This window comes from Homarus americanus, unplaced genomic scaffold (genome assembly GCF_018991925.1).
Source record: "Homarus americanus isolate GMGI-L3 unplaced genomic scaffold, GMGI_Hamer_2.0 scaffold50924, whole genome shotgun sequence".
Lineage (NCBI taxonomy): Eukaryota > Metazoa > Arthropoda > Malacostraca > Decapoda > Nephropidae > Homarus > Homarus americanus.
In genome coordinates, this window is record NW_024718094.1 from 3,697,230 (window position 1) to 3,713,793 (window position 16,564).

Genomic DNA, 16,564 nt, shown 5'->3' on the forward strand with positions numbered 1-16,564 from the left:
AGACATTCAGTAATAAACAATAATGAATCTTTTGTACATAAGAGAAATGACGCTGTTTGCACGATCATGCACGTCGTCTGCATGTTGGTGAGCCGTTCAAACCCGTCGAAATTCAAGTTTCCGCCGTCAAAATTTGTATTTATTTTTTTTTTTTTTGTGTGTTCCAATAAAATACGTTGAATTAAAAACTCGCGACATTTGAGAAGCTACTATACGACATTTAACCCTTCAATATGTCTTCAAAGAGACCATGATACAGAGAAAGTGGTGCTAGTGCTTCCAAGCATAAGCACAAGTCACTATCTATCCAGGAAAAGGGTGAATTTCCATGGTCCGGCACCGGTCAGGTCCCGAGGTTGCCTGACTAGAGAGGCACAACCTGTACTGTATACTGTATAATAATTCCTTTTCATCTGTAGATACATAAAATTTTATACCTTATGATAATTATTTCTTAGGTATATTTCTGGGGGGTCACTTTGTGTAGAATTTTTTTGTGCATGTAATTGAGTAAAAAATAAAATAAGAAAATTTTGTGAAATTACTCAAAATTATGCCTTTAAAGAAACTGATTTATATTCTCTGTTAACTTATTTTTACTTTCTCTATGCTGTACAGTATAAAAATGAGTGAGCATATAACAGAGTAAAGAATATGAAGAAATTGATCATACAATAAAGTACAGGTATCCCTCAAGATACGAATGTGTTAGGTAAAAAAAAAATGCTCATTTGGTGATTTTTCTAATCTCGAATAGAAAATCACATAGAAAAAATAAAGTATGGTTCCTCAATGACAAAAATACCCCATTATCATACCCCAGAAACATGAAATAAGTTCACAAACAAGAAAGAACCTACCTAATTAATGATAAATAATACAGAGCTACTATCATTTACTACCTAGCACATTAAAAACATTAATAACTTACTATCTAGATGAAAATATGCAGCTAAAACTATTAAGGATAAAGCTAAATCAACGTTAACACAGCTATTGGCAGTGACATTTGCAAAGACGCTAGTTTCTTCATGCATGGGTGCCCTTAAGCTTGCCATAGCAACCGCCTGGTCACCTATGCTGACCCACAGCACTCCCTCTCCCGCTTTTATACACAAAGAAATTTTTATTCTATGTTTTTTACCTTATGATACAGTAAAACTCCCTTAATTCTAAATAATAGGGGCTCTAGTCCTTACGAATTATTGGGGACACTTTTCGGGGGGAAACAAACAGAACAACGGTACTTTTCCGTTATTTGCCCCAATCAAAATTTAAACGTTTCTAAGTACAGTATACAGTACCAGATTTAGGGTTATCAGACATAATGGCTCAAACACTGGGCAATGATGAAACACTGGACAATGATGGAAAAAACAAGTGGAAAAAGCATGCGCTGTAGACCTTATAGTCCAGGATCATTAGATTTGAAATGGAAATAATTCGTCCAAAGCTGAAATTTTCAGCAATGATACCGAATTGTGCTCTTAGTACCATATCCAAATTACACCACAAAACTCTTTGAGGAATTTCCATAATTAAAGATGGCATCCATGATGACCGCCACTGGCCTCGTGCAAACAGTTGAATTGTGAACGTTCCTATGCTGATGGGAGAGATGTTTTCTTTCTAAATCATACAATTTGTCTAAAATATTTAATTTGTTATTCATTTGAATATTTCCATTGTTACAGGTTATGATTGAATGGTGGAGTTGTAATGATAATAATAATAATAATAAACGCTTTATTGATAAAGCATGGCAGCCGGAAGGCTGAAAATATTTAGTTACAGTAATACCCCGATTTACGCGGTCAATTGAACCCGCGGAGTAGCGCGTAAAACGAGAAACACGTAAATGGAATAACAGAACATATGGGATTAATTGAAATAGAGACTGGGCCGACTCCTAAACTCCACTTTTTCCGACACAATACCTACGTTGTAGTAAAAATAACATCTTAATTTTATGATGGTATGCACACATAATTAATATTTAAAAGAAATACAGTCGCCAGTTTAATGTCCTTTCAAATAATGGACTCAACTCCCCCGATCCCCCCTCTTCCCACGCTCGCTGGCTCTTCCCTCTCTGAGAAATGTTTGGGTGAAAACACGAGATTTTAAGGTATAGTAATAAATAATACCTCAGACTAAAGTTAGGATAATATAATTGACATTGCTGGATTCCTTGCAAGACAAGGAATATTTGAATATAAACGTCATGTATCTTGCACAAAAGATAAAATTTTTGCTCTTTCTAGTCAAAATTCTTAAATTAGATCTAGAATTTGTATGTCTAATGCAAATTTTATGATGTTTATATTCAAAATAATCACAATCTTATAAGAATTCCAGCAATGTAAATTATATTCTGGCCGGGTAATTTGTATGAATTTTATGAGCTAAAACAAATATCTTCAGTAAATACAGTAAACAAATTATACTTCTCCTGCATAAATGACCAAATTTACTGCGTAATTAAAGCATTTCGATTCTGGCAAGGCACCGCGTAAATGACCAAACGCGTTAACCAAAACCGCGTAAATCCAGACTCCACTGTATTATTATTATTTCTATTCTTGAGATGTCCCTCATTTATTGTACATCCAGGAGATCTGGTCATCTTATGTACACCCACTAAAAAATTATTCGGTACCCGTGTCAAATTGTATCACGCCATAAGGGTGCCAAATAATTTTTTAATGGGTGTACATTGACTTGAAAATTTATTACTTTACTCAAATTAGTGTTTACATGACATATTCAAGCCACATTTTATTATAGTGTTCAAATTCTCAACTATTAGTACCTTTTGGGTGAATTTAATTTTTAATGATAAATCAATATGATTTGGACTGTAGAATTTTTGTTTATCTTTACAGGGTAACCCAGTGTTCAAGAAGATGACTCATGATTGCCAATACCTGTTTGAGTGGAGTACATCACTTGTTTGTGAAGATTCCCATATTGCACCAGATCCAGGTCCCGTGTGTCAAATCAAGTATGATGCTGCAAAAACAAATGTTGATTTGAAACCCCTAAGGCAATCAGAAGGCTATACAGTTAATTTTGGAAACAAAATATATAAAATCAATGTATGTGGTCCTGCCTGTAACCAATCCCAAGGTGTTTGTACATCTGATGGGGACAATTATGGGCTAAGTAATAAATCAGAACTGAAATGGGATTATGATCAGCTTAAACTCACTTATTATGGAGGTAGTCCTTGCAATGAAGCACTCTCTGGTTTTAAGACAACTTCCATATACTTTGAATGTGACATGAATGCTGGGTTTGGTCACCCAGTAGCTGATAGATTCATGGAAATCATACACTGTGTAGCTATATTCCGGTGGAAAACTAATGTTACATGCATTGAAGGCATCTATGGTACTGGAAATGATGAAAATGTACCTGATGTGACAGAGAAACCATCCATCAATGATGGCACCGATAACAGCTCCAAGAACCAGAGTGGTGCAGCAGTCCCACAAAAGAGTGAAGTTGACAAGCCATACTCTGCTCTGACTGCTGTTGTTGCCAGTTTACTTGTCGTCTCAGGCACAGTTTTTGTGGCAGTTTTAATCCTCTTCAAGTCAGAAAGAGGTCAACGTGTGGTGGCTTCAGCTCGAAGACTCTTCGGAATCAGAGGGTATACAGATATTGGCCAGCCAGGGTCTGAAAATTCAACACTTCTAGGAACCACCTCCTCTGTTCGGGTGTTTAGGGTTGATGATAGTGATGATGATCTCCTTAGAGTGTAGTTAATCAGGATTAAGTTGCTTGGAGCACTTACCCGTTTTCTGGTATACTAGTCATGAATTTACAGTACTAACCAAAGGGCTTTATTCAATGTTAAGGAGTTTGTTGTGTTTTTATTGAATGATCAATTATTGGTGTACCAGAAAACTGATAACTTTTAACTGGCCATAGTGTGTAGATGATTTGAAGAAATAAAAAGTATTTAAGTCAATAAAAGCAAAATGTAGTAGATTGTGCTTATCAGGAGATTAGATTCACAGTAAGTAAGTAAAAATTTTGCAGAAGTTTTATAACGGCTTCTTAATATTGAGTGAACACTCACAGTATATATTTCTTGAAACTTGGTTTGACAAACTTATGCACCATACTATCATCTGACTTTAAGCCCCCTTATCACAGTACTTTAAACAGATTAACACCTAATTTTATAAAAGCTAACCCTGGAACTAGCTTCACTGTCCACAACAGAATTTTTATGGTATCCAGCTCCATGTATGTTGTTGCTGTAATGTGTGAAGCATGTGAATGAATTATATAAATCTAAAAGTTATTACAGCTTAAATGTGCTTATTTAACTCAAGACAGAGATGGCATTTTCTTAACTTTGCTTACTTGGAAGTTTGTGCTTTTGTGTTGCAATTTATAATTTTAATATTTTTTTTAATGAATGCATTAATGAATATTAATTACCGTATGTGCATTTCTGCTTTAATGCTGTTTAGGATTTTAAAAAAGATACCTTAGGCCCATGCAGTGTTTTACATGTGTGGCTCAGGAGTTGTGTTTGAACTCTATGTAAAGTTTTATGGGACTACTGTACTGCTGAAGTTGTACAGTATATGTCTTTCTTGTTGTATAATACAGTAAAAAAAGGGGGGGGGGAGGGGAGGGGGCATCTAGAGTGGTTACAATATTGTGCACGTTCATTTATGTCTTGGGCAGGTGGCACCTTTGTTGAAGATAATGTTTAGTTTTGGTCTCAAATAGGGTGACTGACAAGTTTACTCCAGAACATTATCAGACAATAGTTTCAAGGTGAATTGAACTTAGATATAAAATTTTTAATACTATTGTACAGTACAGTACTAGGATTTAAAGTATGCATATAATGATTCATTGATGAAATGATAAGTGTGCATGTAATTAAGCCCATCAATAAATTGTCTTTTTTCATATACATTAGTGATGCTCTAAGAATTGGGCCAGATCATCATCTGTGCAGAAAAATTATGCTTAACCTCCAAGAAGTATTCAGTTTCATACTATTTCTAGTATTTTAGTAAATATATACTGCAGAGCACAACATACAGTATTAATGAATTACAATATTCAGCAGTTTGAATTTAAGGTGCTGCATTTGGCATTAAACAAAAAGGAATTCTTGTATTTTCAGGAATTACTGTACAAAATATTGAATTTTTGCTATATTTTTCAATATTGTTTTTGCAAGTTAGGAAATAAGGCTTAATATTAATTTCATTTGTTCCATCTACAGTCATCCAAATGTCAAATTTGTATAGCAGTTTTGTGTGAAAATGTTAAATATGAAAGGTTTCTGTTAACAGAATCATTCTTGAAATTAAGTTTTTGGTCTTTTCTGTCACTGAGATAGGACTTTTATTGCCACATTCATCATCAGGACTTTTATTGCCACATTCATCATCAGTATTCTCATTAGTTGTTAGAGTTATGGAAAAGAATATACCCGGTAGTTCTATTCTGCATATTAAGCCAGTCATTTTGCTGAAATTAACAACAGTTGAAATTACTGTTTGTTTTTTTGCACAATATTAGTGCTGTTAGTTTTTTATTTCTTAAAGTCCAGTGGTAACATGCGTAACTATCACCAATGTATGTCAAGGATTCGAGCTTCGGCCCAGACACATGCGAAAAGAGTGTTATCCAGTGTGACCCTACCAAACGCGCATCACAGGTTTCCTCCTGTACTACCACTGGATAGGGCAACTGTCCAAATGGCTAGTAAGCTGATAAGTGGCAAAACTTTTATATATATATATATATATATATATATATATATATATATATATATATATATATATATATATATATATATATATATATATATATATATATATATATATATATATATATATATATATATTATATATATATATATATATATATATACAGTCATGCGCCGGTTAACGTCCAACCGAACAACGTCCGATCGCATATACGTCCATGGCCCCCCCCCAAAAAAGTGACGCCTGCTGGACCAGCACTCCACGACCCCCTGACGGAGACACGATGATCCTCCCCATACTGGTCAGATATTATGTGTTAAAAGAATATGCTTCCTTACTTAGGCTTTTTTTAAGCATTTGCCTCCAGGTGTAATGTTAACCTACATCTATTGAGGATAAAATCTTTCACCTACAAATTGACAATAACACATTTGCTGTAATCAGACATATCTAGTTGCCTCAACAATTGCAACCCCAGTTGCAATTTCAAATTCTGTGTCATTACTAAGGAATAACGAAGTCTCTGGTGCACTCTAAGATTAAGAGGGAAACGGAGGACTCAGGAGTCCTGAAGCGAAAAAAAACGGACTCCTATGATGGGGGACACAAGCACTCACACGTGCCACTAATACTGACAGACTTGACACTCACTTACTTGACAAGTTTTACCAACCATTAGTTGTGTATGTTATCTAGTGAATTTAGTCAATATTGTACAGTACAAGTACACTGCAATACAGTGGTCCCTCGGTTAACAATGGACCTAAGTGCAAACCTGTACTGTACATGTACTAAATGATTATGGTACTAAAATTGGTATGTCTATTGCAAATATAGCTTGTTTATACGTACTGGTATTCAAATAAATCACTATCTTACAAGAATCCCAGCAATGTAAGTTATATTCACCCAGGTCGTTTGGGTGGCAAATTATGAGAAGAGCTTAGCCACTCTTAAGGAACACGCAGGCCTTCAGCGCCAACTGTCAAATCATATCGCCTCGCCTCACCTCCCTCTCCCCTCCCCCCCACGCTCCCATGCGTGGGGGGTTTTAGGCCTTAAGTTTTTCATATAATATCTCAGACTATAGGAGACTATAATTTGCATTGCTGAAATCCTTGCACGACAGAGATTAATTTGAATATAAACGTCATATATTTTGCTCAAGAGATAAAAATTGTCGTATATTAGTGTACATTTTTAATATAAAGTTTTTCAACTGTATTTTTGGGTAGATTTTCATAAATGTCTTCATTTATTTTTATCCATTTACATGCACACACCATACTAAAAGAAACGTAAAAGAAATAAATGACCTTAGTGCAAAGCTGGAGTGCACATGTACTAATTTGATTACGTTACTAAAATTGTTATGTCTAGTGCAAATTATAGCTTGTTTATATTTAAAATAATCACCATCTTACAAGAATCCCAGCAGTGTAAATTATAGTCACCCAGGTCATTTCACTGGTTTTTTATGAGAGAGAAGCTTAGTCACTTAAGAATTGATAAATAAACACGCGTTAGACCTTGGGCCGGTGCCAACCGTCAAACGTACCACCTCACCTCCGGCTCCCACGCCGCTCGCCTCGCCCTCTCCATCTGCCCAGCATTGCTGGAATCCTTGTAAGACAGTGAATAATTTTAATATAAACGTCATGTATTTTACATAAGAGATAAAAGTTAATCACTTGTATCACATTACAGTAGTGATTTAAGAGTAAGAGTGTATATGTACGTGTATAGTATTCCACATACACGTAAGTATAAAGACAAAGTTTATGTGATGATCGGACAACGTCCATTTCGGTTAACGTCACGTTTCCAAGAACGTATCTAGGACGTTAACTGGCACATGACTGTATATATATATATATATATATATATATATATATATATATATATATATATATATATATATATATATATATATATATATATATATATATATATATATATATATATATATATATATATATATATATATATATATATATATATATTGATAAAAAGGGGACCCAGCTTTATTCTTGAATAAAGCAAAAGCAAGGTGCTCTTTGTATTTTTGTGATTTTATAAGATTTATCTGTCATTGTATTGTGGATTTACATGAAATATATATATATATATATATATATATATATATATATATATATATATATATATATATATATATATATATATATATATATATATATATATGCTGATACCTGATCACACGCACTCTACAGTGATTTTAATATTGCATATATATATATATATATATATATATATATATATATATATATATATATATATATATATATATATATATATATATATATATATATATGTATATATATATATATATATATATATATATATATATATATATATATATATATATATATATATATATATATATATATATATTTTTTTTTTCCTTGTTGAGTTAGTACTGAAGTAATGTTGGTAGATAAAAAAAATATTCATAATTAATTTCTCAGACTACTGAGTTGCATGGGGGAGGGAGTGGCATTAAGTTCTTATGTGTAGTTTGGAATGACTTGCATCTTGGATTTTACTAAACTTTTTAGTGTTTATAACTTCATGCTTCAAGCCTTTGGTTGGTTTTGTTGCTAAGGTTAATTCTCCTTCTTTTCTCCTGTGTATGTGACTTTTTTGCATGTTACTATTGGGTGCAGTTGGATCAGTACAGTACTTGTATTTTTCTAAACATTGTGATGGACTGTGGGAACTACTCTACACATAACAGGGCAGTACTACTAAAAATAAAAATCTATTCAATTTAGGCTTACCTGGTAAAGTACACCGTAAATAAGAAATATGAAAATATATGTTTGTTTTTGTGGTAAAAGATGAATATGTGTCCTGCATATTGAGAGCTGTTTGTTGATGGAATGGTGTGAAAGGGAAGGGAGTTCAGTAGCTGCAAGTTAAAGGAAGTGAATGAGATGAAGTTCAACTCAATGGAACTTAGAGAGCTTTAGTGGCTTGGTGTAGACTGTGTGTTGCACCTGATATATTGGATACAGTTGGGATAATAATCATGGAAACAGCAATAGAAAATAATGAGTGAAGAAATTTATTATCTGACATGAAAGAAATTGAGGGACAGTTCATTGATTATGGGAATAGAATTAAATTTTGTTTTGTCTTGCTGTGATAAGTAGATTTGTGGAATATAGTCCACATTTGAGAAAGAGTATTGCAGGTGAAGGCATATATGGTTGTTGTAAAGGGTAAGAAGTTGTGTATAGATAAATATTAATGAGGGTAGCATTTTGTTCTGTACAGTTCTCATTCTTTACAAATACATTATGATTGTTCCAGAAGAGATTAGGTTAAGCGTAATAGATGTGAATATTGTACAGGTACAGGCAAGGGAAGACTACAGTAGTTAGTAAAACACATTAGGAAGCATTATTTGTGAAAGAGATATACAGTACAATATGGGCATATGTGCAGCCATAATTCTAGAACTGTACTGCTATGGTGTAGGGTAGTAAGGAAGATAATGATCTGATTCTTAGCATTTATAAGTTATTGAGCTATCCCACCCAGTTAGGAAAAGGCTAGTTCACTGAAGGTTTGTTTCACCATCAAGAAGCACATCCAACTGTGTACTCACTGCTGAGTGCATAAAGAAATGGAGGAGGAACACAATTTTACATTCTGATATGGAAGTGAATACATGACCATTTACTTGTAAGTTATACTCACTAGCAACTGAACGATAGATCCACATTATATTATGATTATTAAATTCATGTATTGCTGGGATAATGAGAGGTTTGTGGCAACCATTGTTGTCATTAGGATGATGGTGAAGTACAAGAGGAATTGGAAAATGGATGTCTAGCTATCTTCAAATAATATACTGTACTGAAGAGACAATCACAAGATCAACAGGAATTATTGATGGAATTTGGGAATTCAGGATTGAAAATGGCTCTTTTCAAAGAATTTGAGTGTGGAATATGTTTCAGTGGATGGAAGAAGGGAGTAACAAGAGATATGAAATTTTGGATAATATAGTAGGGATTGTGGAGTGGAAGCCAAGATGCCAAAAAGCATCTTGAAGAGTGGGAGTTTAACGAGAAAAACTAAAGAAAAACCATAAGAAATCAGATTTGGCAAAGTTTTAAGCAGCATAACTCATTGGTGAGTTGCATGGATTTTAAATCAATAGGATTGTTGGTTGTGTTTAATGAGGCCAGGTGTGTTGAACAAGAGGAATGTGAAAGTTGTAAGTGAATACCCCTGTAGTGGGGTACAGTTTAGTCCTAGGGAATTGATGCATTTTAAAAGGATTGGTTGAAAGAGTACAGTTCTGTAGTAATTTGGACTTTTTTTCACCACTTATAAGCTTGCTGCAAGAGGAGGAATAGAAGCACCCACCATAGATAGTGACATATCTTCTAACCTCTCTGGGCTGGGAGAGTTGGGAGTCCATATCTCTCTTCACCTAATTGTAACTTGCTTTATTAAAACAATATTTTATATATATATATATATATATATATATATATATATATATATATATATATATATATATATATATATATATATATATATATATATATATATATATATATATATATATATATATATATATGTATATATATATATAAATAAATATATATAAATATATATATATATATCGTATATACAGTCAACCCTCACATTACGCGGTCCCGCATTCCGCGGTTCACCATTAACGCGGTGCGTGTACCCCATTACGCGGAGAGCGGCTGGCAAGCCGCGCCATTTTTGGATCCAAACCTCCTGCCATCCGCCATGTTGTGTAAGAGGCACGAAAATGGTGCGCACAAGGTCGCCCAGTCATCAAAACATTACCAGTTCTTCACCCGCCACCCACTACAGCCGGCCCAAGTCAGTGATAGTGATAATTATAGTGAGGATATGGACTTATATGAACTTTGGGGGGTTTGACAAAGAGGCCCTGCAAGCCTCTGTGGTGGATAGTGATACAAGTGATACAGGTGAGGGCCAATAATCTGCCCTCTGCCTCGGAACCAACCGCCCATCCCCGTGTGCCCAGCCATCTTTTCTACTAATGTAAGTGTTAAAAAACCTAATATTATTGATATTTCTCTTAATTATTAATTGTGTGTGCATGCCATCATAAAGTTAAGATAATATTTTTACTACAACATAGTTGTGTGTCGTCAAAAAGTGGAGTTTGGGGGTCGGCCTGGACTCAATTTCAATTAATCCCATATGTTATGTTATTCACGCTTCTCAACCCTCCGGTTACATTAACAGTGAGGGTTAACTGTATATATATATATATATATATATATATATATATATATATATATATATATATATATATATATATATATATATATATATATATATATATATATATATATATATATATATATATATATATATATATATATATATATATATATATATATATATATATATATATATATATATATATATATATATATATATATATATATATATATATATATATATATATATATATATATATATATATATATATATATATATATATATATATATATATATATATATATTCTAAAATGTATAAAAGGAAATGCAAAATAACCACAATACAATAAGGTAATGAGGAGCAGTATGACGAATGTAGGAAAGGAAATAGAAGGGATTCTCGGTGTGGAGTTTGGTAATTTGTGAGAGTACTTTAAGTAGGATGGTGTGTGGTTGTGTATGAGTGATGGCAGTGTATGTGAATGTGCTATTTTCTGTAGTTGAGATTATCTGAAATAGTATCAGTAATCAATCTTTTCTTTCGTTGAAGCTTGCAATTTCAAATATAGGTCATACCCTTCTAATCTGGCAAACTTGGGACCTGACTAGTGTTAGACCAAAATTTCTGTTAAATGAAAAATTCCTCTGCTCTACCGATACATGAAATAGAACTACTGTACTGTGCAGTATAGGTCAGTGAAATAGTTACAATAAAGCCCAAAATTATAATGGGGAAGTGTCCACCATTTACCATCGTAAGTAGAATCGTCCATTTTGTAAATTGAAGATGCGTTCTTGGCAACAAAAAAATTACCCTTTTCCCCTAAAAAATTACATGAAATTATCTATCCACCTCAAAGACAAACCCACAAACAAGTGAGGTTTATATATGAATATCTTAATACAGTACAGTACTGTATCTGGTGGGTTTGTATTGAAAACAAGTGATTTATGTTCTTGGAGGAATATTAATGTGTGTACCTTGTGTGAGGCATATGTAGCATTACAGTACCAGCACTTCCATCACTTGCTGCCCCAATCCAAACCTTGCCAGAACAGCTAGTTACAAATCATGCAGGACCACAGAAGTTGCCAGACCACAGGTGCCAGAATAGAGGGGTTCAACCTGTAGTAGAAGCCACTACTATTAGATGTTCTAACATAAGTTTCTGGTTTATAAGCAAAACTGTCACACTTTGAAATAGCTATATTTCAGCATCAGTGATACTAGACTGTTTCTTCCCCATTATGTTCCTATGACAGTACCTGTTTCTTTTGATTATGCTACAACATATACATACAGTAGTCATAACTCCATCAAAAAATGAAAGAACATGTAGATGGTTCCTCAGTTATTTGACATTCATGAAATTAATAGGCTTTTGTGTTTGAGGACAGAATAAAACAACAGCTAAGATGAAATTTAAAAAACTACATTTGTTAACTATATGAAAAGATAAAAGTAGCTGTGATAGCATTTTTGGAGGCATTGGTTTTTCTCCAAGCACCTTCTAATGATAGCTTTGATGGGCCCACATTGTAAATGATGCTGTTCTGGGATGGTAGATCCTAAGGACTTTATTTCCAAGAACAAGTATGTACAGTAATTATGTTTCAGTGTAGTATTACTTACATTTTTGGTGGAGTTATTGTGTGGATGCTTGTGGGAGGGAAGAAGTGGTAAACTTCACTTTTTTTTATCTCTGAATATAAGATTTTTACTGCCATACATTTTCAAGCTTCATAAGAAATGATTTTGAATCAGTTATTATTCAAATAATTTTTCTATGATTTGTGTTTTTAATTCTTTTGTTTTTATTTTCCTCAGTTTCAGTGTTGGAAGCAATTAATTATTAATTATTTTTAACATTCTTTATTCTAGCCACACCACTCTGCTCTTGGATGATGTGTCATAAGCAACAGCAAGAATCCTCAAAACTGTCATCTTTTGGGTAATGTTATTCCTCATCAGTAGCCAATTGAATTCACTGTTCTTAACTACCAATTGGAATACTAATTTCTTATTTTGTTGGCTTAGATTTTGGTCTAACAATGCATAACTGTAGTCTGTTGACAATATTGATCCAGCTCTTAAGTAAATCATATGAAAATGTAGATAGTCTTACATATAATTACATACTTTATTATTATGTACTTCATAATATGGGGTATGGTAATGAGTAATGGTTATGATAGTACAGACCTAGTAGTCTTCAGTCACTATCCACAAGATCTAAATCTTATGTTTTTACTTTAAAATATTATTAATGTCCTGATGTTTTCAAAAGTTGATCACTTTCGTTGTGAGGCCTTAGACTGAACAAATGTATCTTACTGGGGAAGAAGCCATTTGATGACAGTGGGAATTTGCTAATAAATGTCAGGTTAATCAAACATCCTATGACTTGTGATACTCTTCTGTATGTCAGTTTAATAATGCCTGTAGAAAATTACCAAGACATCACTAAATTATGTTCTATAGATAACATTTAATAGTCTTCAATGAGGGAGGCCTATTTTTGTCCATTTAGAAATAGAAGAAATTGAAGCTGAAATGTTGGGACATTGAGCTCCACCCACAATTTTTTTTTAATGTGGGCTGCTTCAAGAATATTCATTGACAAGTGTTCAGTATCTGGAATGGATTAAACCAAGACATGATAAGTAAGAGCATGGAGGATAACTAAACAAATCTGTAAGAAACAAGAGCATTGATAGATAATTGTTTTAATGACTTAGAAGAAGAATACTGTGTTTGGATATGATTTTTTTTAGTAACCATATGCAAACATTGATTGATTCATGGAAATTTTATGGGAAACAAGATTTTTACTTTACTTTTGATTCTTTATATCAATCCTGTCTCCTCTTTTTTTCTTTTTCATATAGCTACAAACATGCATTACCTTCATTCTTTTATCTTAGATTTTTAGAACACTGTTTGAGCTTCTTGCACTTTTCACAAATGATATCTTCACTTCTCCAGTTTCACAATCATCTTCAAAATTCACTTAGCAACTTTAGTTTTACACCATATAAAGTACAGGTAATGGTACTTAACTGGTGTTTAAGTTTCTACTGTGAGTACTTTCCTCTTTCATATATTTCCAAAGTAGTATTCAAGTTTTGGCAAATTAATTTTTTGACTTGTAAAAAAATAGCATCACCTACCTCCTGTACATGCAACAACTTAAAGAGAGATTTAGCTGTACTCCCCATTTGTCCACTCACATTATAGTATCTAGATTCACATTTTCTTTTCACACACTTTAGAAACACAGAGCAACATACCATATTTTACAGCATATAAGATGCTCGGCCTTATAAGACACACCCCCCATTTTAGCAGGGAGTATTTATGAACATTTTGTGTGGATTTTCCTCCTGTAGCCATAGTTTTCTTAAAATATTATATACAGTGCCAGTAAATGTGAGGAATAAATAAAAATATTACCAATAAATAAGTTCCAAAAAAAAATACTGTATTGCCAAATCAATAAATAAAAGCCAAATGAAAGTTTAACACAGTCGCCATTTGCATATACTTCCTGGTTCACTATAGCAATGCAGACGCTACCTCCGCCGATTCTTCAGCAACCCCCCAGTCCCTCCTCCTCTCACTCCCTCAGTAGACACCGAACTTGTGTGCAAAGAAATGTATATTCCCTCTGTGTGTTTGCCCTTAGGACAATTATTTCTTTTACTTTTTTCACAATATGTATGCAGGATGGTGTATTATTTTTTAGCCATTTTTCAGACAAAAAAGTGCATCATCCTGTAAAATACGGTAATCAATCTTTTATTTACTCTATACCATTAGGTAGCATTACCAATAGGGTTTTTTCTGCATCTGTTTTATCTGTTTATTTAACATACACTTTGTTCTAATACATAATATATTCTCCACCCACACAAGTACAAAATTATGATATAAATTATATTTTGCTTCTGTAAATAGTCATATTCAACAGATTTGTGCACTACACAGATTACATGTACTCTATGGCTAGTTACTGTACTCTGTAATTCTTTCATTCACTTCTTCCTGTACCAACAGTACTGTATTTACAGCAGCAGAACATATTGTATTTGTGTTAAAAAAATCTGAGAAGTCCTTTTTACCACATATCTCTATACTATCACACAGAGGTCCACACATCCGGATTTTCCATTTTTCAAGCTTACTGTATTCCCATCTTTTTTTTTTTCAATTATCTCGGCTGTTTTATAATGGTCACTTTTTGTGGACATATTGAACTATTTCATCATGTTCTCATATTTGATGTAGAGAAGGATACAGTACTCTACCAGCTTTTAGTAATCTCAAATGGAGGATTTTTAATATCATTTTTGTATCTGATCCCACAAGATAATTTTTAGACTGTTTTCTCAAACTGTTACTGATTAGTTCTATTTTTTTGCTACACTTATTTCACTTTTATTTGTGTACTAGTGGTAGTTTGTTTTGCTTATGACAAGTGTGTGTAATTGAATCTTTAATTTGATGTGAATTGCATATATCTCTCTTTTTTTCTTCTTTAAGAATAGTGCCAAATATCACTTCAAACTAAAGTTAAAAAATATATTCAAACTTGATGGACAGATTTGCCAATATGAGATTTAGATATACTGTACGTAATTAACCCTGAAATGTCATTCTGGTCACCCAGACGTACTAGCAAGTCATTAGATAAATAGGAGGTAGGGGAGACAATAGCAATTTCCCTAAGACACCAGTCACAGTTGCAGATCTCATTCTTGATAGTTGTTGCATCTCAGTGATCAGTTAGTAGATAGAATTTATGGAAAATGATAGGCATATGTACTGCTCATGGCTATGAATTTCACCTTCATTAATTGGCTTATGTGTGACAGGATCAACTAGTCAATCAGAAATGTTGTACTGTATTGGGCTAATATTTCATGCCATTTCAACTAATACATACTTTGACAGTATTTCTCTAACACATGTAATTGGTTGGACTGTACGCTTATTCCATTGTTACCTCTATAGTATTATTAAACCTTTAACGAGCACCCTGGTATTGGCACACTGTTCCAAGTTGTTAATATTTTTGTAATGGAATTTCAAATTAGAAGAGGTGTATAAATCCTAGTATTAAAAAGGACAGCATTAATGTACTGTACAGGGATATCAGCTGCTACATAAAAATTTGCCTTGGATTATTAGTTATGGACAAAGCTCTCTAGATAATGTCTAAGTTTTTAAGAGTTGGTCTTGATGAATCTAATTATAAGTCAGTCATATTGCTATCCAAATAAAATGGTTTGAGGTAGGTGCAGTAACCTTAATATAAAAAAGTAGAGTTTAGTGTAATGGAAAAAAGTTTAATTGTAGAAAAGATGATAAGGTGTATAGAGTATTCATTATAAATCAGCTTACGTTGAGGGAAGTAATTGCATCAGGCATTTCACTTAAAGTTTATTAAGTCTATAGACAGGTTGTTATTGTGAATGACTGCAATATATATTACTAAATACTACTGTATAGTACTATTGTATATAATGACCTTTTAGTGGAAGCA

General features: G+C 33.1%; 1 protein-coding gene across 2 annotated transcripts in view; it reads left to right on the top strand.

The window, feature by feature from the left end:
• Window positions 1–16,333, top strand: part of LOC121859127 (cation-independent mannose-6-phosphate receptor-like) — a 95,268-nt gene extending 78,935 nt beyond the window's left edge. Inside the window, exons 4-5 of one of the 2 annotated variants that reach the window (XM_042355833.1) lie at window positions 2,886–3,655; window positions 12,901–16,333. In XM_042355833.1, the coding sequence (XP_042211767.1) occupies window positions 2,886–3,655; window positions 12,901–12,934 (804 nt within the window). In that variant the 3' untranslated portion in view covers window positions 12,935–16,333. Of the gene's footprint in view, window positions 1–2,885; window positions 3,804–12,900 lie in introns of those variants that run through there. The other variant, XM_042355832.1, reaches the window with a different exon arrangement.
• The last annotated feature ends 231 nt before the right edge of the window (window positions 16,334–16,564 follow it).